General features: G+C 35.0%; 2 protein-coding genes across 3 annotated transcripts in view; one reads left to right on the top strand and one right to left on the bottom strand.

The window, feature by feature from the left end:
- Nucleotides 1-23,974, bottom strand: part of LOC145934537 (uncharacterized) — a 211,333-nt gene that overhangs the window by 179,942 nt on the left and 7,417 nt on the right. The window lies entirely within an intron of this gene.
- Nucleotides 1,512-22,724, top strand: LOC145933684 (GTP-binding protein Rhes). Of its 2 annotated transcripts, XM_083033652.1 has the most exons (6): nt 1,512-1,967; nt 13,129-13,430; nt 14,657-14,814; nt 19,918-20,104; nt 20,189-20,399; nt 20,646-22,724. In XM_083033652.1, exons 2-6 carry the CDS (start codon nt 13,294-13,296, stop codon nt 20,862-20,864), a joined length of 912 nt encoding a protein of 303 aa, XP_082889778.1. In that variant the 5' UTR covers nt 1,512-1,967; nt 13,129-13,293; the 3' UTR covers nt 20,865-22,724. The 2 variants fall into 2 exon arrangements, with proteins under 2 accessions (XP_082889778.1, XP_082889779.1); XM_083033653.1 differs by lacking the exon at nt 13,129-13,430.

Raw genomic sequence — 23,974 nt, 5'->3', positions numbered from 1 at the left:
ATATTCTGAAAACGATATTGCATCTCTTGGTTTTCAAAAACTTTTATTTATGCTACGCATATAAAAATTACACGCGCGAAGAATTTGATTTTTTTTATACGTTTATTTAAAACGTGTAAAAAATTCAAATTGAAGCAATTATGTCTATTTAAATATATCGCAGGAGCAGCAGGACAGCAACTAATTCTTGATTTTTATATTTATCATATAAATCATATAAAAGCCGCTCTCTCACAGAAATACCTTTAAAGAACATTTTAAATCATTCAGGCGTTTTTTAAAAATATTTTAAAATGTGTTGTATCATCGTTGTTTTATTTTTGGAATAAAAGATGCGTGAAAAAATTTCCCTTCTTTTATTGCACGGAGTCATTCTACACTTATGCTTCTCTCGCCGACCCTTCTGTATACATTTTAGTATTAAATTTCTCGCTTGTGCCTGAGAGTAAACTCTTTACGTGTCATGAAAGATTATGAGACAGAAAATACTTCTTTCCTCGTATCATACAATTTCAGCTATTTCCCTCAATGTTCTTTATTTATATATTCTTTGTAAAACAGGATAAATTATTTACGCACATATTGTCATTCTCAAGAATCTTGCGATCTTTTTCACTTAAAACTATTTTATAACATTTTATTCAAAACTGATATGGCAATGAATATCTAACTATAATATCTATCTACTAAATTTTAATGTACATAAAAATGTAATTGTTTTATAAAAAAAATGTTAAATTAATATGTGTGGAAAGTGTTTAATATATTTATATTATTTGTATATTTTATATTATTAATATATATAATTATATTATTAAATATATAAATTATATTAGTATAAATATTATTATAAAAGGTAGATTAGAAAGCTATTATATTATTAATATACAGAATTGTTAAAAATTAATGATAAAAGTAGTGATAAATTTATTATTTAATCAATCAGATAAATTGAATATTTAAATACTTTGATTACAGTCCTGTTTTTAGAACTTTTGAAAAATAATATCACTAACAATAAGCTACACAACACAATTCCCCATTCGTGATTTCGACATAAGAACAACAGTATATGAAATCGCGTCGATGAGAAGAGGAGATGAGAAGGTCCTAAATCTTGTGGACACTCTCGCGTGAGAGAAAAAAAAGGGACGCAGATATCTCCCGCGATATTCCTGCGGAGTCAGGGCGCAGGATCGTAGGATCGTACAGTGCCTCCCTGTGCTTTCCCGTGTTGCGTGTGTACACTATTATAACGCGGGGAGGACGGCGTAACGTATAGGGTTGTACGCGTTGCGGTGGAGGGACGCACGAGGAACGAGAAAATGTGCGCGCGAGAGGGAGAGTAAACGAGAGGAGGGATGTTCGATAGAAGAGAAGGAGAAAGGGAGGATGAAAGAGCAGGAGAGCGAGAGAGAGGCGGTGATCAAAAGGGTGAGGGCAGCAAGGGGGACGTGGAGCACACGGTACGGAGCACCCCTCGTTTGCCTCGCCAGTGGTTCAGTCAGCGCTTTGCACCGGCGTCGCTTCACTTTGCTCCTCGCTCGAGATTCCTATCGGGCACGTCCTCGTGCAAATCGTCGCGTGCCCCCAGTCGTCTCGCGAAATCAATGAGCCCGCGACATATCGGCAGGCACATCCGGGCCTCGTTCAAGTAAACCGCAATCGCAAAGCCGCTGTAACAGCACGGGAGAATCGCCGAGAGAAAGAGAGCTAGTACAACGATAGTCGAACGCGATAGTCAAAGCTGCCACTTGTCGCTGCAGCTAGGGAGAGAAGAGAGAAAAAGAGAGGGATAGAGAGGGAGAGGAAGAGAGTGTATCGCGACGTTCAGCGAAAAGTGTCAGAGAGTGGACGAGATCGAAAGAAGGAAGGACCTGTACAGGTCCTTAACGTTCAGAACGGTGTATGTCTCGGACCCCGTTTCTTAGTTTTTCCTCCGACAACGCTTTGTCCACATTCCTGAGGTAAGCTTATGCAATTAGCATACGTTTGTACAGTGATGAGAGAATAATGAAATTTGTAGCTGCATCGTTTCATACTGTTATCATTTTTGCTCTATAGATCGAATTTGCTTCACAATAAGAAAAGCTTTCTTACAATCTTTATCAGTCGATTCGAACTGTGAAAGTAATTTATAAATTTTAATTTTTATATCCATAGATTGCTCATCAATCATTTTCTAATATACTAAAATGATTTTGAAATTATTTCTGATACAATGACAACTTCTGTAAACTTTATACAATAATATTTAAAAGAAAAATATAAATATTCTTTGAAGAAAAAGAGAGAAATAAATAAATATAAAAATTTAAGTCATTATTTGTCAATGAATTTATAACATTTTTTTAAACTTGTCAGGATTTGAGTTCGGAAAATGTTGCATTATGTCGCAATTAATCTTAATGACTTTGATTGAATACGGTAATAAATATGTTAAAACATGCTGCTTTAACATTCGCTTGAATATCGTATATCAACTCTGCGATATCATCCCTATTGACAGTGTGAGAAACGTTTTTAAGAGAAAATCCTCAAGTCGTGATTTGATCTTCTATTTGCTCAATGTTCTGTCTGTTCGTCTGGCAATTCGAATCTTTTTGAGCTTTTAGTTCTTTACATCTGAACTCGTTACTTCGCAAGAATGAATTTTTCAGATATCTCTTTATTGAAAAGCTTAAATCTTAAAGAAATAAATTTTTTCAAAGATATAAAGTATCAATCATTAATTATATTAATTTATATTCACACATTCATATAAAATTATTACTTTTGATAAAAAATATATATGTATATATAGCCAATACTTTGCATATTAAATAATCTTTTTTTTATCGCAGATCAATATTTTATCTCTGATTAAACAAATCATTTGACACATGACGAATTGATTTATTGAAATCTCTTTATCTTCTAGAATTTTATTCATTTTCTATAAATGTGTAAAATTCATAATTAGTATGTATCATTTATCAACAAAAAATATATATCCACGATTAATAAAAAAAATACACACTAATCTCTCTTATATATAATATTTATTTCTGCAGATAACCTTGAATATTTTTTCATTTCGAATTTTTCATTTTATGTAACAATAAATTACAAACGTAGGATTGAAGAGCAATTAAATTATATTCACAGACAAATACATAATCTACAAAAAACAATAGATGGAAGACCGAAGAGATTGATATTTCTCTATAAATATTAGCCTCAAACCGCAACTACATGGATTTTATATATCGTATCGGTAAAACCGATTTAATAAAAAAAAAAAAGCGTATACCCCGTGGCTGATCATTGAACACAGAGATTTTCCGCTAAGAGGTCGAGATAATTCCTCAAAACCCTACATATTCGCACGTTATATACTTGCTTTCCGCAAATAGCGCAAAGTCTGCACACGTATAAAGCTACTACGCGATAGTTTTTCTCGTTCAAGAAAAACGCGCGGCTTTGAAAGAGGTAATAATTATGTGCCCGTGTAACGCGGACTTTATTGATTCGCGAACCGTGAGTCGCATCGTATGTGCACATCATAATAAGCCATTACGACACGTGCTCGTATTTGAAAAACATTTGCAACTTTACAACATTTCAATCCCGAAAGAACCGAAGAAAGCCGAAGCTTATGCCCGTATTTTTTTTCAATAATCGATACATATTAGGCCAGTTCGCGCGTACGTGAATTTTTACATGTAAACTAAAAAAAATCTTGGAGAAGATATATTTATATGTATAATTATTTCCCTTGTATATATTTATTAAAGATCCAAGAAAGTATAGCGATTTATTTCTGAGATGATTCCAAATCTGTGCTAAGCATGCTTATCGTTGTGTCATTATTATATCAAAAGTATATATCGAGAATGTTTCTATATTCTATCATGCATCGTAATAGTTTCATTCTCTTCGCTACATCTGTTTTGAGAAATTTGAGAATTATTTCATTCATCGTAGCTTAACGCTTATATGTACTGATAGTACGATACGATTCACAATTCAACAAACGTAACGCCCAAGTTCACTAAAGTCTTGTAAACTCGGCCTGGACTTGGGCCAAATCGAAATGCCACAGCACCATCGTCGTCGTGCATATAACTATATGAAGCCGAAACAGCTGTTAACCCGACTTGTTGCACCGTCAACTGACGTAACCGTGCTGCAACTGAATTTTATCGCGAATAAGCGCTTCTTTATCAAATAATTATAAATTATGAATATCAGGTGATATTCATAATTTATAATTATTTGATAAAGAATCATAATTATTTGATATAAGGACATAATTTCTGTGTTTAAAGTTAAAATATTGACGATTGAATTGGTTAAACTATTTCTCTGCTTGTTATATTTTATTGCATAATAAATCAAATTAAATTTATTATCTTTATATTTTTGGATGTGTAAATGTGTAGGTTAATGTATTGATTTTATTAAAATAGAAAGAAAGGTAAACGAAATCCAAACGTAAATACAATATAAATACCGAGGGGTAAACCGCTGAGGGCATTGCGGTGTACAGATTTGGGGAATTAGTGGGCATTAGTGGGCATTGGTGGACATTGGTATACATTAATGGGCATTACTAGCCGGGTTTTATTAGCTATTAATTAACGTCATTATTATTTTTTTAGAACAGAAATTGTTTTGTTCGAGCTTTTCGTCCAATGCGCCTCATAAATAATATATTTTTTATACTTGAAATTTAGAGAAATTTTCATGTTTATTATAAGCGGTTAGGGTTAGGTTAGGCATTATTACGCATTACTAGGGTACAGTAATGCCCAATAATTGGGCATTAGTAGGCATTGGTGTACACAATTTTGGTCAGCGGTTTACCCCTCGATAAATACGTTATAAATTAATTATAAAAGCTATTGTGTTATTGTTGTACAATAAAGTTTAATTACAGTGAATTAAAATTAAACGATATTATATATAATCAACGTAATATTTTGAAAGATTTTAAGCTTTTCTATATTTATATATTTTCTCTCGCTCTCTTTCTCTTCCTCTTTAATAAAATATAATTTTTTATAAGAGATAATAGAGATCATTTCTAAATTTAAATCTATTGTTATCATAAAAAATCAGAGATATATGTATGTTTATTGTAGGATTATGAAACCTTTCTAATTTCAACAATTTTTAAAGCTGATAATAATTAAAACGCTGTTATCACAAAATTGATGATGTTAATAATATTTAAAAACTATCTATAGTGATTTTGAAATATTCTTTTTTTCCGACATATTTTTATACAAAATACAGATAAATTTATCGCCTCAAGAATATAAAGTAATAGATATTTTAGTTTAACCGAAAAAATATATTTATTTAGAAGATATTAGCTTCGCGATGCAGTTGGCATACAAATATTAATATATGTAAATATTAAATATAAAGGTACATTATTCTGTTTTTTTCCCATCGGTTTATCTTTTTAAGTTCAACACACATCGATCCTTTTTTTTTGAAACAAGATTGGACAGAAACTATCTTTGGAAAAGCTACAGAAAGCGAAGATATTATTTCTGAAATCCGCTCGATTTCTCGACCCAATAACCAAATTTATCGCACTTACGAGATAGAGGTCGCGGAGAAAACTCTAGCTATTTCAAGAAGTAGGCTACCGCGAAGATTATCTGCAACACTTGTAAATGCATTCACACGAATGTCGTCTCGAATCTCGGAGAGTCGTAATTGTACCAAAGGGGTACGCAAAGCGGCAAAATCTCCCTCGGGTTCGATGAAAGAACTTCGACAGAACCTATTTGCAAAGAAAGACTATTTGCGATAAAAAAAAAACAGCATAAATTTCCGCATCAATAACCCCCACGTCGTCAAATTTCTCGCGGTACGTCGAGCATCGCGCCTGTGTGCGATGCGCTTTTGTGCATCCTTCCAATGCATCGTTACGATACGCGAATTTTCGGTTCAAATGACAATTATTCGATAGGGCAGTAATCTTATCATCCCGCCGCACGTGTTGCAAGAAATACACTGAGCGTTATACGTGAAACAGTAGCGAGTAAAAAATATTTTAATAAAAATATTTGTACGCTGAAGGCACATCATATCTTCGATCTTAATTTAATGCAGTTATTTTGCTTTCTATATGATTTGATTATCGAGTTTGCGCGATCGTCATTTCCTGTGGCAAAATTCTGCTTTTTAATATATTTAATATCTTAATCAAATTAAAATTTTCAAGAGTAGACTTGAGTTTAAATGAACAATGAAGTTTCGTTATTCAATTTCTCCTCGAAGGTTTAGTTTGAAAGAAAGGTCTTTTACTTTCGAACGCTTATAAACGGTATTCTCGGTAGCTGTCGATATATTTTTCTGAAGAAAAGATTGATTACAGATCGGTCCCTCGTTAAAATTAAGGCCAAAAAAGCACGAGTAATATAAAAAATTCCATGTTTATTCTACTTCGAAAATCTATTTCGATACTGTAAGTAACTAAAAACGGCAATAATACATTGACATCGAGTTACGCCCGGCTGATTGATTACAGTCGATTATCGATTCATCAGCAACCGATGCGGGATTGTTGCGCTCTTTTTGCGTTCCATCTCTGGCACGTGTAAAATACGAACGAATGGGAAGAGGGGGACAAACGTATGAATAAAAGCGCAGAGAGCCCTCGTCCGGAGGGCAACGAATGCGGTTGTTGAATCGCGATTATCGATCAATAGAGACAATCAAGCTCTTAATTACCGGGACGTGACCTGGCGTTGGTCGGAATTTCGGTGCTGAGCTTTTCGTCAATTATCTTGTCGTGTAAAAGCATCTTTCCTTACTTGAAGCGACTCGTGGGCTGGAAATAAACTTGCGTCGTCTCGACGTCGTTTCCCCTCTAAAATTATATTCCGCTCATATCATGATATACCTCTATATATATATACGCGAAATCTTGTATCCCGGTGCATAAGGAGATATTTTCACGGGTGAAAATCCGCAATGACGACGACCTATACCGAATACTTCCATCACTTTCCTTCGTCCGCTATTTCTTTAAGCTCCCTTTCTGAAGATGATTTAATGGATTATTTAACCGGACGTGATCCAATTCTATTACCTCTTTAAATTCTAACTTTCTAACATAATTAACTTTTACTTGGAATTAGGTGAAGAATAAAGAATTGTATTCTTATTTCATGAAATCTTTTAGACCTTAGCTTCGGAATCGATATTGATTGCTTCGATATATTTTTCTACAAAAAGAAATCTACTTTAGATACTGACGGATATTTTTATATTCGCGTATAAAATCTAGGACACCCTATACACGTTGTACGCGGGTGTTGCCAAAGTTACTTCCTGCACGTCAACGCAGGCATCCTTTAGTCATCGCGACTGATGTTGACAGATGCGTCTATCTATATAATGTTTATCCGAAAATTCGTGAATCGCTCTCAATCCTCGCTGCTATCAGAGATTGTTGCTTATAGCATTACTCAAACATTACAATGTTACTACTCAAATATGGAAACGACGATAACAATAATACTGTCGTGACAACAATGTGTCGTCGTCGCCCGAAATTCGCAAACGAAACAGCGAGAGCCGAATCTCTCTCAAATTAGAACGCGAGCAAGCAAAAGCACTCAGTGGCAGAACGTTAACGAATAGTTAGTCCTGAGTTAAGTAACGAGAGACGAATGGCAAGAGTATGAGGAGAAAGAGAGAGCGAGAGGGGCAGAATCGCTTTTCTACTCGAAACGGATGAAACAGCGTATCCATACAGCCTAATTACTAGGGGCAATTTATTGGCGAATTGAGAGCTCCAGGGATTCATTTTTACTCGATTATCACATGCATCAGATAGACTTTAAAGGCTATTCTATATCGCGTTGGCGATATTTGTGTCGTTGTGTAAAAAATAGAAAGGGTTGAACGCATATATAAATTAACATATAAATAAATTAATTATTTAATAAATTGAACAATTAATTATAAACAAGTAATTAATGAATTTATTCTGTAATGAATTAAACAAGTAACAATTAAATAAGTAATTAACAAGCAAAACATTAAATAGAAAAATTGCATTGCACATTTAATGGTTTCTTCGGATTTTAAATGAGTTTGGCATAAAGTCTGGAAAGAAAGACTATTGGAAGAATGGTCTTTAACTGACATCTTTAACCACCTTGTTTCCGTGGCTCAGGCGATATCAGAACGAACGACCTGACGGCAAAGGGTATCACCCTAGGATTAAATGGGGCGGAGTAATCGTTTAGCGTCCATAATTATATACTTGCATAACTCTATAGGTTCGTATAATATTACTGCTCGCCGCGGCAAAAATTATAGGAAGCTGTGGAATTATAGAAGCGCGCGTGATGCGGAAGTTTTTAATCGCGCGCGAAATCGAGCGAAAATGAAATATGGTGCGACGATTAACGAATAAATGAAATATATTATCGTCCATAATAATCTATTATTAATCAAATAAAATATACAGTAGTTAAATATGAAATATTACTAGATGATATATCTGGCAACAAAACGCATGACGCATACAGGTGATGCACAAGTGCTTTATAAACGCAAATAAACCATCACAAACTCTCAATAATATAAAGCAAAGAGAATTTCCATTCCGAAAATTTATCGCGTATTATGTGTACCATCAACGTTATTATCGCATAATCGAGCGCTTTTAGAAACTGTCGATCGCACATTAATAGCATATTGTTGTAAGTTTTGTTAAAGCTGAACACCTATACGCAAATATCGGCCTCTACTTCGGCCGATCTCGCTTACCCAGAAAATATTATGTCATTATGAATCGAAAAGCGGATGCTTAACGTACGTTGACGGACGAATCCGCTTAGTGCGATTAAGCTACGTAGCATTAAGAGGATAACGCTCCGCGATACACTCAGAACTTTGTTCGATACGCGTCGAGGATGGTCGAACAACGTCCACGATAATCCGATTGCCGATGTTGCCGACACTATCCGGACACGACCGATACCTTGTTCGTTTGTATCAGAGTGCCTGTGCGACGGATTGCCGGCGTTAAGAGATCAATGTTCCTCAAACCCTCGCGTGTTGATGAGAGCCTTGTCGTGGCGCGCAATCGTAAAATCAATAGCACACACGCATAGAGTGTAGATATTTGTCGCTCATTCTTTTCACGTTGTTCCATATCGCGACACTGGAACGATACAATAAAGAGTAACGAGCCAGAGGGTTTAAGCTTCGCGAGCGTAACGAACTTTTTAGGTACGTGAAATTTCGTTAATCGTAGAGATCCGCTTTTTTTTTGTTTGATGCAATCGTTAAATAGAGATTAAGATCTACACGGCTAACAACGTTCAGTTATCTTTAATTTAATCTCTTTTAAAGCGGAGGTATAATAGAAATCTGCATGCCTCACTGGCAGATTCTTCGGCTTATAAGTTTCTAATGTCATTGCTAAAAATACACGAGAGAGAGATGCATCGTGCGATTAAATAGCTCGAATCTCTGTACATTTTCGATTTTAATTTAGTTTGCACCCTTCCCACCATCGAGGACTGCCTATTATCATTTGTAGAGAGTATTCATAGCTAAACTGTAAGTAGAACATTACTACTCCGCTCTGGAATTGTCCTTGTCTTTGGAACAGATTCGGGAATTAAAACGAAAATCGATGATTATCATCTCGGTTTAATCATCTCGCGATATTTACGTAATATCTCAACATGTCAATTCGCGAACGTCGGTTAATTTAACCTCTGTCCTTTGCCTCTACAAAAAGAAGTAGAATAAAATTATCTCAGAACAGAATTAATAGGAATATATTTTTCTCTATGTTCCTTTCTGAAAAGGAAATTGTACTATATAAAAAATGCTTGCGCGAAAAATTGTTTCTATTAAAAACAAAAAGAAAAAAGAAGTCATAAGAATTGCTTAATGTGGTAAAAGATTTAGCCTTCAGTTTAACAATTGCCCCTTTACAGAAGTATTCAAAGAGAGAAAGACAGAGAAAAAAAAATCTTTCTTTCTTATTAGATCTAATTCAAGAAAAGGAAATAAAGATGTAGTAAATGCGAGATTAAAGTTAACCGACTTTGCTGAAAGCGTTTATAAATCCTAAAAATAGTAACAGGGACACGTTCGACTTTTATTTCGAGAGATATTTGCTCCACGGGAACAGATACGCGAATGGAAGTAGAAAACGTCGATACTACAGAGACGTATCGCGAGACGAATAACGCTCGCCACACTTGCGGGGAGATAAAATATGACGTTAGAAACGATTCGGCTAACGTAAGCGAAAGCTTTCCCCGTATTTCGCTTTCCATATGTTTGTAATTAATACGACGGAAAAAGGGGGAAATGTAACTTTTCATTTCTTCAGCTGTGGAACAAAAATAGACTGGCATCGATACTGAAACAATTGCGGTCAGTAATTGCGATCTTGCTCAAAGGTTTTAAGAGCTCCACGACGCGTTAACGACTGAAATGTTGCACAAATGGTCTACCGAATCTCGTTCGAAATAAAGACGAAATGAAGTTCTTTTTTCTACTCGCCGCGCGATTTATGTCGCCCTTTATTAAACCATTAAACGAACGTGTCAGAGTAAATAGGACTGTAATTGTCGTCGTGTGTAACGTAGCGAAGATGAAACGTGTTCAATTATACATATAAAATAAGTTCACCACATTCTTGAAGAAAGAAAGAGAAGAATGGGAGAAAGCAATATACGTGCGACGTGTTTTAATAGGAGCTTTAATAATTGCGACCCACACCCTCGGCACACGGCGCGGGCATCAGGTGTCCTATTTAAATATTTATAAAGCTTCACCTCTTGCGTATCGTCTCGAAACCTAGGTACGCGAAGCGGCGCTGCTTTGTCCAGAAGTAAATTTGCCGAGCAACGACGATGAGAGCATCAAGTTTACTTCATGTATTTTTCAAAGAAACGCGTCCGCGAGGATCCTCGATCAACAATTCGTATCGTTCTCCTCTAATTTTCTTCTATTTATTCAATTTTTAAGAAAAATTTAAATTAATTTATATTTAATGATTAATATAAGAAATTTGTAAAATCAAAAGAAATCGAAGATGTTTACGATATTAGAAATTTAAATGAAGAATTACTTGTTAAATATTATCGTCGATGTATTGCTTTCTTATAAGTTAATTAAAAAAGAATTAAGTTTTAATAGGAACGTAAAGTAATTTGATTTCTCTTTCTCTCTTGAAGAGAAATCTTACAATTAGATAAAATGGCTCAAGTAGCGTCGCTATGATTTATAAAATAATACCCGTCTTTGTCTCTCCTAATAGATCTTCTTAACTATCTCGTGCGTAAAGCGGTGTTAAGCGATATTCACAGAACTTGCTTCATTGCAATCATTAGTCCTCTATTCAACGCGTTCAAGTTAGAAATGCGCAGCGTTATGGTAAAGGTATAACGCATTCTATTATCCTGCCAGTTTGTGCAACTGAGTCGCATCTGCGAATATCCAAGTCGCGAGAATAAACTTTCCGAAGACGAACATGAAGAAGAATGTTATCGTTTATCATAGAGAGTCCTCCTTGTGTGCAAATAAAGTCTTTCTCTCGATACTCTGGCATTCGAAAGATATTGGCATTCAAAAGACGTAAATTTTTACATGATAAAAACGAATTCTAATATTATTCCTCTAATAAGTATTTAAAGAATATTTAAAAACTATGTAAGATTCAAGGAATAAACATTTTTTAGCAAAATTTATTATTTTTCCAAATAATATATATTAACTTTAAAAAATAAAAAAAAATATTTTTGCACTTATAATATAATATTACTTTATAATAGTTTTTATAATAAATCATACACAAATACTTTTCAATTATATAAATTATTATGCGGTACTTGTCTGCTACGTTTAACATGCATGAGCATACGAGGTGTGTTAGGTATATATTTCAAAATCTTAAGATATTCCTAGATGAATTTAAAGAACCTTAACTCTTCGATTTTCATAGCATCTACACTATTGTACAAAGTTCCTCGTATTTATTCAGCACATCTCCGGTAAACTTTATCTCCAATAACAAGCATACTCGTTAAACTTTAAAAACTATATAATGGTGACCAAGATTGGAACATTTTAATGATTTATCAAGAATTGTTTAATAAAGAAATCATATTTAAAAAAAAATACTACGCCACACTTTATATCATATTATACTCTTTTAATCTTGTAAAAAATGGCAATTTTTTTCCAATATTATTATTGTATGAACAACTTCGGATATTCTAATATCAGTAGAAAAATATTCAAGAGGGCTCGCGCGAAAGCACTAAAACGTATCTGGAGTGTTCAGCCTGCACTTTATTTTCCTTCGGCACTTTAATAAAAGTACTTTTGCCAAAGTCTTCTACCACGAATCAATCCAAGAAAATCCAATCGGAGTTCGTGCCCCATGCATTCATGCTTGGATCTCGAATATCCCATTCTTTCTACGCTTCGCAATTCCTTCGGGATACGATATCGTCTGCATGTCTGCACATTGATTGTTCTTTTTCTTGTATTGGGGAAGAAAAAGAGCTTGAGACTATTGAAAACAACATTCGTCATTGTTGCGCAAAATACGTGCAAAAACTATGTAACGTTTCATTAAATTCACAAACAATTTTTGAAATTCAATAAACTTTTCGAAATTTGATTGTATCTCGCGTTAACGAGATTTGTACCTTATTGAAGTTTTATATGTAACGTAAACAATCGGAAATTTATATCGAAATCAACATTTATATTGAAAACCAGAAATGTATAAACTAACTCTTTTATGATTGAGATATTTTTTTGATAATATCGTTAGTTGTCAATTTTGTGCTTTTACGAAACAAAACAAAATATTTCAATCTAAAAATGTGTCTTTAAAAGTGCATTTAGAGAAATATAAAATGACAATGCCACGCAATATTATATTTTTCACGTAGCGCTCTATTGCATGAAATACAAGTTGTTTCCGTAACAATTTTCGTCTCATTTAGCTTAACTAAATCACGCGGGAACTTTGAAATTCAACACCATGCACACGATGTCCCGAAAGTGGAGAGTACAAAGGGTTAAGGGTTAATATCGTATTCACTTAAGGTGCAATTTCCATTTTCTCCACAGCTGGAGGCGTGCGGCCGACTTCTGTGCTGCGTGCAGAGGCTCTGCAGAGGCAGAAGTGCAGCCGACGAGCCCGCCGAGCATCGGCTCAACGCTCGCGGTCGTCGAGGAGCGCAAGCGGAGCCGGAGCTGGTGGAGGGTCAGGGTCCCTCGGGCCCGGAGGATGGAATGCTCGCTATGCCCGTTAGCCCGAGTCCCGCATCTACCTCGTCGCAGGAGGACGCCTGCAAGCCGCCACCGCGTAACTGCTACCGCCTCGTTATGCTTGGCAGTGCCCGTGTTGGAAAGACTGCCATTGTAGCACGGTAAACGCGCAAAATTCACGGACCGAGGTTAAACGACTTTTAAACCAGAGTTTTCCCTTCATTATTCGTCCCCGTTCTCTCACTGATATTTTTACAAATATCATATTTATAATGCATTTAATATAAAATGAAAATATTTTATTCATTTATTGTCTTATTGTTATTTGGGTCTTCAATTTTTTCCATAAAATATAATGGACCGATTCCCGATATTCGTTTACATTGTATTTACGAATTTTATATTTTGCTATCACTCTGCACGTTCGCGGTGCGTTGGGTTACTTCTAAATTCTGTTCGTCGTGCTCCCATTCGCAGATCGATTACTAATAGCACGAAACAATGTGATTCAATTAATCTTTGAACCGTGCTGTCGGCTCACCGCTTACGTGCTGCATTATTGTGTTTGCTATTGTTACATGACCGCTGCGACCGCGATAGGATATCGAAAAACCGAGGTCACCATGTGTTCCTAGGAACAAAGCGTAATTCTTTTAAACTAAATCGGCCTGTTAATAATATTAGCTAATTATATACCTTTTCTTATTGAGAAACAAAATCAGAGAGTGATTTCGAATTATTACAAAAACGATAACATTCCTTCGTTCGCCGTTTGATATTGTGCATCGATAAGTGCCCAGATCCCGCGAAATGTGGAAAATTCACAGCTTCGCTAGTTTGAAATTATGTCGACTATTCCGCAAATTAATCGCAATTATGCGACCCTTAAATGCTAAGCGCATTTTTCATCCCCACGTACGCATAGTTAATAACCGCTAACAAGTTCATTTCAAAAAGCAAGATAGACGTTTATCTTTTCGTCCACGAATGTGACTTTTTAAATATTCGGTGTTACATCTAATCCTTTGTTTTTAAGCGTTCCCGTTAAATTAAATTTGCAAATTGAAATTTAATTTGCATCTGCTTCGCAAATATATGTATATATATTTAATTAAATGGAGAGAAAAACCTTTTAATTTTTGTAAAGTTCAAGAAACAGAGAACATTATAAAATTACGAAACATTATTTTATTAATCAATTGTTTAAAAGAAAGATATTTTATAGAAACACGAAGTAAATTTAAATTTGAAATTCAAAAGATAACTATATATCCAAAAGATATAATTATTATATAATAAAGAAAAGGATTTAAAAAAACGTAGGGATTTCTTTCTCTCTTTCGGAATAACAAAGCGTCCGTGCGGATAAAATCCGTTCACGTTTTAGATTTCTGTCCAACAAATTCGAGGAAAGCTACACACCGACGATAGAGGATTTTCACCGGAAACTCTACAGGATCAGAGGCGAGGTTCACCAGCTTGATCTGTTGGATACAAGCGGAAACCATCCGTTTCCGGCGATGCGACGATTGTCCTTTCTGACGGGTAAGTCTTCGACTTACCTCCCCAGAGGAATGCCCTGCTTCGTTTCAAGAAAACGTTTCAACGTCGCAAAGTTTTCGAGAGTATACTTCTATCTAGATATATTAAAATCCAATGCTGGACAATGACGCTTAGCTTTTATTTAATGGCTCGGGAAAAATTAATGGGTATTTAACTCTGGTACGAGCGGATAAAAAATTGCACGTTAGCGAGCGACGTACAAATGCACCGCGATGCATTTTGTATGAGAATACGTTAGATTGTGGTAGATAAAAAAATCAACCATGAAGACCTCCAGACGCTTTTTTGCCGTGAATGCAGTTTCGTAAATCTTTTAAAACGTTTTAAATCTTTAATCTCGCGAACGCGGTTGCGACGAAATTCGTCTAAAGATTAACACCTCTGACTAATTTAATACTTTCTAATACTGAATTTTGATATCAGCACGTTTTCGACGAAACTTTTTTCCCGCGATATATAGCGAAAAGATGCCTAGAACTATACCGATCTTACGAAAAAACGCACCGACTGTTTTTATCGTCAAACTCGCGCTTCACAAGTTTCACGACTTTTGCGAAAACTCATATCCCCTGCAACGACAGTTTGCTACGCCATGCACATGGGAAAAGTTCGAGGAAGGCTACCTGGGGTAATGTCGGCTGTTACCGGAATTTAGCTCCAAATATAAAGTTACACGCGTTATTGCATGGATTTCGATTAATCCAGCAAAACCGAGGCTCATACACGTTATAATAAAAATGCAATTTCTGACAATGATAAAAGTTTACAATTATAAGTAAAACCGAATTTACAAATATCAAAAACAGTAACATTTTATTTCTTGCCCGTTTGTATTAGAGGCATTTTATTAAAAGATTGAATAATGGAGAGAGAGATCAATAGAGATCAAGAGAGAATTTTAAATTATAATCTTTATCATTTTTTTTCATTTTTCTTATAGTGATAATAATACTAAACTAGGCTTTTTTATGATGAATTTTTCAGATACACTTGTTTGCTTAATAACTTTCTACAATGTATTCTACATGTAAATTTCTAAATATTGTACAATATGGACTGCATTCTATCTGTATATTAGAAAGACACGGCAATCCAATATAGCGTCAATCTTCAAACTTCGTCACAATGTTTGACACATTAAACGAAAATGGGATGTTCAACGGATCCGAGGGACGAGGGTGAAGATGGTGATAAGTGGCCGATAGTATCGAAGGATCTCTCTCGTATTCGCGAAAATGCGAGGGAATGTACGAAGGGTACGTTCGCTCGATAACTCAGTTTCGTCCCTTTTCTTTGCCATCTGCTAGCTTTGTCCCTACGGCACACGAGGCCGTTTGTGTTCTACTGATTTTGTACATAGATCTCCCTTGTCCCTCGCGTCACGTCACGTTGCCACCTGCACCTGATAACCTGATATCGGCCCATGCTGGACGTGCAACAATTGCATCAGCATCGCGCTTGTCAAGATAGAAGACGGACCGAACTGAAAATACATATTTACGCTCGGACGTACATACATGCAAACGTCACGTCGACCCGCGCAGAATGTAATCTAAGTTGCGATCTATGCATAGCGTATAATTCCCAAAACGACCCTAACCGGCAAGACAATGGCAAGTTATAGGAGCATGACATAATTCATGAAAACATATAATTAAAAATAGACTTTATGTATTTAAAAATTGCACAACTATTAATATGTATTATATTATTTATATTAATTTTATATTTATTTTATGTTTATTAAATGATTTTATTATATCGCTAATTCTGTATAGATTGTTGTATTGTAATAATTTCTTTTGTTTTTTTACGGTTAATATTTTATTCAATATGTTTCTTCGATTCTATGGAATATTAAATTATACAAATATTTTAGTGGAGATTAATTATTTATTAGACGATTAATGAATAATGAATGATGGAGCTTATTTTTACCTTTATATTTATTTTACTATGATTCGATTATGTTCTCGATCTGCGCGTTCTCAATCCGAATTATGTGTTAAATAATATTATAAATAATTGAATTAAATAAATATTTAAATAATCGAAAAGTCAAAGGAGCTCTCATTACTATTTTCCTGTTCGAGTCGGTGCGTGAATGATAAACAGAGCCGTGATATGTCAACAATAGCGCGTTAGACATCAAGCTGAATCCTTACTTTGTTATTGATAATTCGTTGCCGAAATATTTTATACGCGCTGGTGAGGGTAAATACATAGTCTGCGCGATACATTCCACAGCCTCGTTATCATTCGCAGTGAGACTCGAGCGAGAATGTAAAAGCTCCATATATTATCACATTATCACGCATGATATCATGCGAATTGCAATAATTTCGTACAATTATTATTACTAATTATCAGCCCGCGGGCGATCGATTATTTTAAAATGTTTATATAATTTAATATTCCGCGTATATGTACGCATGTAAAATATTTCGGTAATACTTATATTAGAATCAAATATATTTCGTTCGATTGGCTTTATCGTTTGACTCTTTTCGATGATCTAAATATAATTCAGATTAAGAACACGTAATAAAACAATCGGATCGAGTAAATAAAATAAGGATAAGTTCTGTGATATAATATTAGTCGTCTAATAAGTAATTAATCTATACTTTGAAATATTTAGATAATTTAATATTCCACGTATATACCGTGTATAACTATACAAAAAGAGATAACGTTCTTTAAAAATTACGCGATTTAGAATTTTCGATAACAACAGTTTGCCCCTGAGACCTAAATATTCCAAGCTGTTTTTTTTTTCTTTTTTGAGCAGAGTTGTACAAATTGCACTGGACAGAACCGATACTCGTCTCTCGCGAATTTGTTCTATATACGCCTGGTAAAACGGCCATGTATCGTCGCATGTCGCCAGTAAAGGTGACCTCACATAGAAGTTCACGGCAGAATTAGACACGTAAATCCGAAGAATTTTTAAATTGCCGTTCGTGCGTGCGGAAATCAAGAGAGCCACCGTCGATGGGAATTTCATCGTGGCGTTTTTAGTTTTATATTCTGCACGACGCTCATGCCGCTAGAAATTCCGCGCATTCGGCAAAGAGTCACGATTCTACGTTTTCCTGCGTTCGCATTTTTCTCACAGCTCCACGGAGATCTTTTAATAATTCATAAACCTCTCGGCTGATTGCCGAAAATACTCGTATTTCGCGCAATTAATATGTTTTGTGTGTCGATGACACGTTCGCATATTCTATGAACATCGCGTTCATATCAAGAATTATTTGTTTTCGAGCATCAATTATAAATATATAATTGCATAAATCATCTCTTGGTATTAATAATTAATGTATAAAATTATACAAATGTATAACGTTGTGTGTCGGTGTAATCCGACAAATAGTTTGGCTGATGCAATAATTTCATGCGCGATCAGCGTCATTTTTTTCACAAATGCGATCACTCGCAAACTTAAGATAGAGTAAAAAAGGTATTCGCGATTCGCGAATCCCTCGGAATATGCGTGAACAAGGAGGAACGCGATATGACCCCGATTCGAAGACAATGAGCCTTCAGACGAGGCTCCGGCTGTTGCGAGAAGAGAGAATTCCTTCGACACTAAAGACACGAACTTTGCCGCATAATAGCTGACATATATTTTCATCTCGCGGCGCGAGGACAATATCAGACTAGCTTGGCGCGTTTCGCGCGAGTAAAATGTTTCGCGATGCTCCATGCGATAGCTATGAACCAGTAGGATTTTCGAATTATGAAGGTTGAATCTAAAAGGTTCCTCGACAATATAGCGATAATAGAAGGAAGCACGAATAAATGAATTATTTGGTCAACTGAATAAATGGATCATCTTTGTATAGTTTGAAAATTGTATTTGCGAGGAAAATAAATCTTGTTATATGTAGAAAGAGTTTTAAGATAAAAGTAAAGATATCTCATGAAATTAAATTCAACGTGTTATGTATTTAATCGTATATAGTAGTGATATGTATACAATCACGACTCAGTTATATTACAGATTTATTTTGATAGAAAAATTTTATTTTTTCATTCACAAGAGCAGAATTCAGGACTGACACATATCTTTCTATCATGTCATGAGATCAATAATTGGAAAAGTATACACATTTAATATGTCAAGTTAGTCGGTTGCATTTTCTAAAATTAATAAGAGATAAATAAAAAGATAAATAAAAGTAATAATTTAATTAATGACAAAGGATAATAACACATAACTATTAATTAATTTATAATTATTAAATTTACATAAGAATATAAAATCAGGGTAAATTCTTGATAGCAAAACATAAGAAAATACTGAGTTCTTTTCATACTTCATTCTACTAACGCACACAGTTAACAACAACATTATTATTATATGAGATACTTAGTGGCATCTTTTAGCGAGAGAATATGTTATAATAAAACCAAGTGGAACTGTGTGTTGGCAAAGCGACGTTATTACCGAGCTTATGTTCTATACGGTTCGTCGAGTTTCCCCATCGGACGAGCTTTTTGTTCCTCTACAAGAGCAGCCAGTTAATCCTACTGGCCCTTTTGTCCGCGACGCGGACATTTTTGTCGGAAACAAGTGGAAACAATGCGCTTCGTAAACACGAGACCCGGAATCGTTACACGCCACACTACCGTCGTTAGAGTGGATTTATAAATAGGCATACGCGGGGGGGGGGGGGAGAGACCACACCTTGTCGCTGTAGAAATAAATCAGTCAGGATAAATATTCATAATCCGTAACACACGCGTGTCCCACATGTGACTCGCGTGACTGTTATAATTAGTCCGTATGCAACAGCGTGCAGCGACTCCCGTTTGGCTCGAAATAATTGCACTCGATGTCGCATATAATAAGAAATGTATAAACGAACAAGGTTCAAAAGTTTAAAATTATCTTGCTGCTTATCTTGCCGTTAAATATCGTTAACGCATAAACTCGCTTTTTATAAGTTCAAAAAAGTCATTCATATTTATCTATAATATAAATATTTAATAATTTAATGTTCTAAGAATAAATAGGCGAGCGGGTAAACGCGCTGTTCGAAAAATCGACCAGCTCAGACACGATAACCGATTTCGCAGGGGACCTCTTCGTCGTAGTGTTCAGTATGGACTGTCGGGAGTCCTTCGAGGAAGCCATCAGGCTGAGGGAGGCGATCCTCGAGACTAAAGTGAGCGCGACTCAAAGTGCCACGAAGAGCAGGAGGAGCCACTACAGTCTGAAGGTCCCTATGGTCATCGTGGGGAATAAATGTGATAAGGATGTAAAGTACGTTCTCTTTCCTGTTTCGGCTCATCATTGCATATTTTGAGTCGTATAATTATTTTAATGAACCTCTTGTTCACGTTATAGAACCGTCACGATAGAGGAGGCCGAGCAATATTGCGTAAGTCAAGATGAATGCTGTATCTTTGTGGAGGCATCCGCGAAGCGAAACTATCACGTGGACGAACTATTTTATCAGTTATTCGTAGTGGCAGGTCTACCTTTGGAGATGGCTCCGAATCATCACAGAAAAGTACCGCTTACGTTTGGTTCGCCGACTATGTTACCGCCGTCACAGGTAATTAACGATTAATAATGCGCTATTTAAAAAAAAAGGTTCGTTGTATATCATAATTAAATCCCTAAAAATTAATCAAATACTTCTAATTGAAAGCCACGCGAAAAATTCGATTAAAAGCGACGAAGCGCGAAAAGAGTCTGTTGTCTTTTCGGAGTCGTATCGCGATCGATTAAACGAGGATTATCTTTCATGATAATCGAAGGACGGCTGAAGAGCCTCAAAGAGTGACGCTTTTATTTCCAGCCGCGGCACAAAGCCACTCTCAGCATAAAACGTCGGCTTAGCGACGCTTGCGGTGTCGTGGCGCCGAATGTGCGACGTCCCAGCATAAGGACGGACTTAATGATCATGCGGACGAAAACGTGCTCGCTCGCGGCCGCGAACGAGAACAATACACCGGGATCCAGGATCACGCTTAGAACAGGAAGAATAGAGTCCAGGAAGGCCTGCACGATACAGTGATATTTCAAATTATTGTCACGCGCGCGGACAAATTTCTAGAGATATAAAAAATATGATAACGCGTTTAAAAGCGATCTTTGGAAACGAGTATTACTCTCTATTTATATAAACTTTATACTCTTGCCTATTATAATTGTGTGCGAGGTGCTATCTCTGTTTATTTTAATTTATTGTATATATATATATATATATATATATATATATAAAATTACCGATCTTATTATATTATTTTTAAGCTTTAATAAATATTGACCCTTTTCCGATATTTCTCGCAAGTTGAGAAAAATAGTGATAATTAAATTTATGTTAATAGAAACTTTATATATGCGATCGAAACTTTCAGGTTTACAATTATCAGACCTCACTGCAGTAATACGCAGATAACGCGAAGCGAATACTCGCGAACGAAGATCGCCAAGGGAAAATCATATTTAAACCGACCACGCTACTCGCCTTAATTAATTAACGGAATATAGCTTTAGCATAATATCCCGAAGGTAATATGTATAATTAACTTAAGATGTGATCGAGCGAGAGAAAGAGAGATTGAAAGGTAAGCCGCTACATTAATTAATCGTCGTCGATCAAACGCTAAACGGGAAATCGATACCTCGATTAAGGAGGATAAGATCGTTTGACATTTGATCGGAAGGTTCTCCGATAACAATGAGATAATTGAGCGAGAGAGAAAAAAAAGAAAGAAAGAGAGAAAGAGAGAGAGAGCGGACGTACTCTTCCTATTAGAACAAATTTTTAGCGAATTCTCGAGAAAATCTTTACTATGGATCGACGATAGTACAAGATCGAGAATTGTCAGCGTTATGTCGAATGAGATTGCGAAAAACGCGATGAAAAAAGGTTTCTATCGAATTGGTTAACTGCGCCCATCGTAGCCTTATTCAAATTCCGACACGCGAAGGAGAACGTTTACACTTTCACATGAGATCTAGAACGTTATTAATTTCATTAATAGCGCTCGATAAAAGGAATGAATATTTGATCGTTCTTCCTTCCGTTGTGAATTCTTCCGTATGCATTTAGCGGATTTTCGTTAAAGATAAATAACCCTAAAATGTATTACACTGTACTACATATTTAAGTACATCTCGTACATTATTCGTCATCTTCAATTAGCGATCGCATCAATCAAACATGCATCACATGCATATAAAATCAATCGATATTTCTGCTATTTCTACTTTCTTTTCTATACATCTTAAACCTGTTAATATGTCTTAGGCAAATGTGCAAAAATTTTTCTTCCATTAATTGCGTATATATGAAAGATATTATACTTAGTTTAATCTTTTGCATATAATTTAAGTATAATCAGAATAAAAGAATACAAAACTTAAATCCGAAAAATGTATACCCAATTTTGGCAACAATAGAGAATCTATTTATGAAAAAGCTAACATGTAATTTCTGTTTTCTTTCTCAATCAAATTATCGAAGAAAGAGCAAGTATATTTATCTGATGAGCGAAAGCTATTTAACGAATATGAATTTATTGAAATTGTGTGTGTGTATGTGTGCGCGCATGTATGTGTATTTTTCCTGTATATGACTCATTCGATAGATGAATTTGGACCGATGGGACATTATAGGCATATGTAGATTTGTGAGTATCCGAGACATGGATAAGCATCCGTTCTCTTTCCATAGACTCGGCTATAGTTACTCTCTAAGGTACAATTGACGATTTGACCAATTAGATGGCCCGTAAATTGATTATAACCGAAAGCAAACGCAAAGCTGCGTTGCAGCAATCGGTAAGAATAAGAGAAAAAAGTGATTATAGTCGCGAAACATGTGCGAGTACACTCGCATTTTTGTATCAAATAAATAACATTTTCTCCATGTCTTTTTACGATTTCTTGAGATGTACTTATATCCAGTCTCCAAACAAAACCGACGCTAAAATATATGCATTTTTCGGAAAAAAAATACATTTCTCGCACCGGAAATATACTGCGATCAGTTTGCAAAACGAGACATGGATTTAACGATTAAACGCTGACTCTGTTCGCCTTGAACGAGAAATGGAATTTAAACCAGATTTCCATCATTAATGTTGCGGGCTACGACTTGTCGATTATCGCCTCCGGCAATTCTATCTTATCGGTTTGATCGATAACTCTTCAATCGAATTTTCTCAGTTATTAATTGCTTTGATATATAGCGGAATAGAAATAATCGTTATAACGAGATGAAAACGATACGAACCTCTATGCACTCATTAAATTTTCGGAAAACTTTACCGCGCATTATTGAGATATTTTCAGCAGAAATATGTGATCGTGATTTTATAATTGAAATAATAAAACAGCATCACACAATTTAATGTGTTTTAAAATTGTATGTTTAATTTTTTCAATTTTTCAAAATTCTGCAATGTACTCCTCTTATAAAAATATAAAAATATACTTTTGGAAATATAATATTTCCAAAAGTATTTTATTTAAATCAACGCATTTTCACAATAAAATTGTATAATCTGTTTCAAAATTTTTGCGTTTAATTTCCTCCTAAAATCGTGTTTTAAAAAGTTTTAAATGCACATTATGAATTTGTGAAATACACGAAAATGCGAAAAAGGCACTAAATATTATATATAATTAATACGATTAATATTTTAGATTAGAAAATGCATTTTTGTAATAAATATTGGTTTTATATGCATTCTTTGGCGTTTCAATAAGACAGAATCATCGATTATTCGTTGAGATTAAAAGCACTAGAAAACCATTTTACTATCCGAAAGCTAACACAAGCGCAAGAGTTCAATAAAACTAGAACAAAAAGAGACGTGAATGAGTTTTCGTTGTTCGATTGAAAGCAGCGACGCACAGAAATAGTACACTCGAGATAACTGTGTTAAAAATAGGGCGTCAAAGTATGCAAGATCTTCTTTTAACTTGATGAAATATTTAATAACACGAACTAACTTTGTTGTATATAAGTAATTTCATAATTATTTACTTCTTCAGAACTTCAACAGAAATTTTCAATATTTTAATATACTTTGCATCTTATAATTTCATTTAAGGTAATAATATTTTGTAAACTGCAACTATTTTGCAATATATATTTATAAGAGATTTAAAATA

This window comes from Prenolepis imparis, unplaced genomic scaffold (genome assembly GCF_030444845.1).
Source record: "Prenolepis imparis isolate NDT839.2.m4 unplaced genomic scaffold, iyPreImpa1.0 SCAF_3, whole genome shotgun sequence".
NCBI classification, from domain to species: domain Eukaryota; kingdom Metazoa; phylum Arthropoda; class Insecta; order Hymenoptera; family Formicidae; genus Prenolepis; species Prenolepis imparis.
Note: the sequence above shows the minus strand (reverse complement) of the source record. Positions and strands in the feature narration are given on the sequence as shown.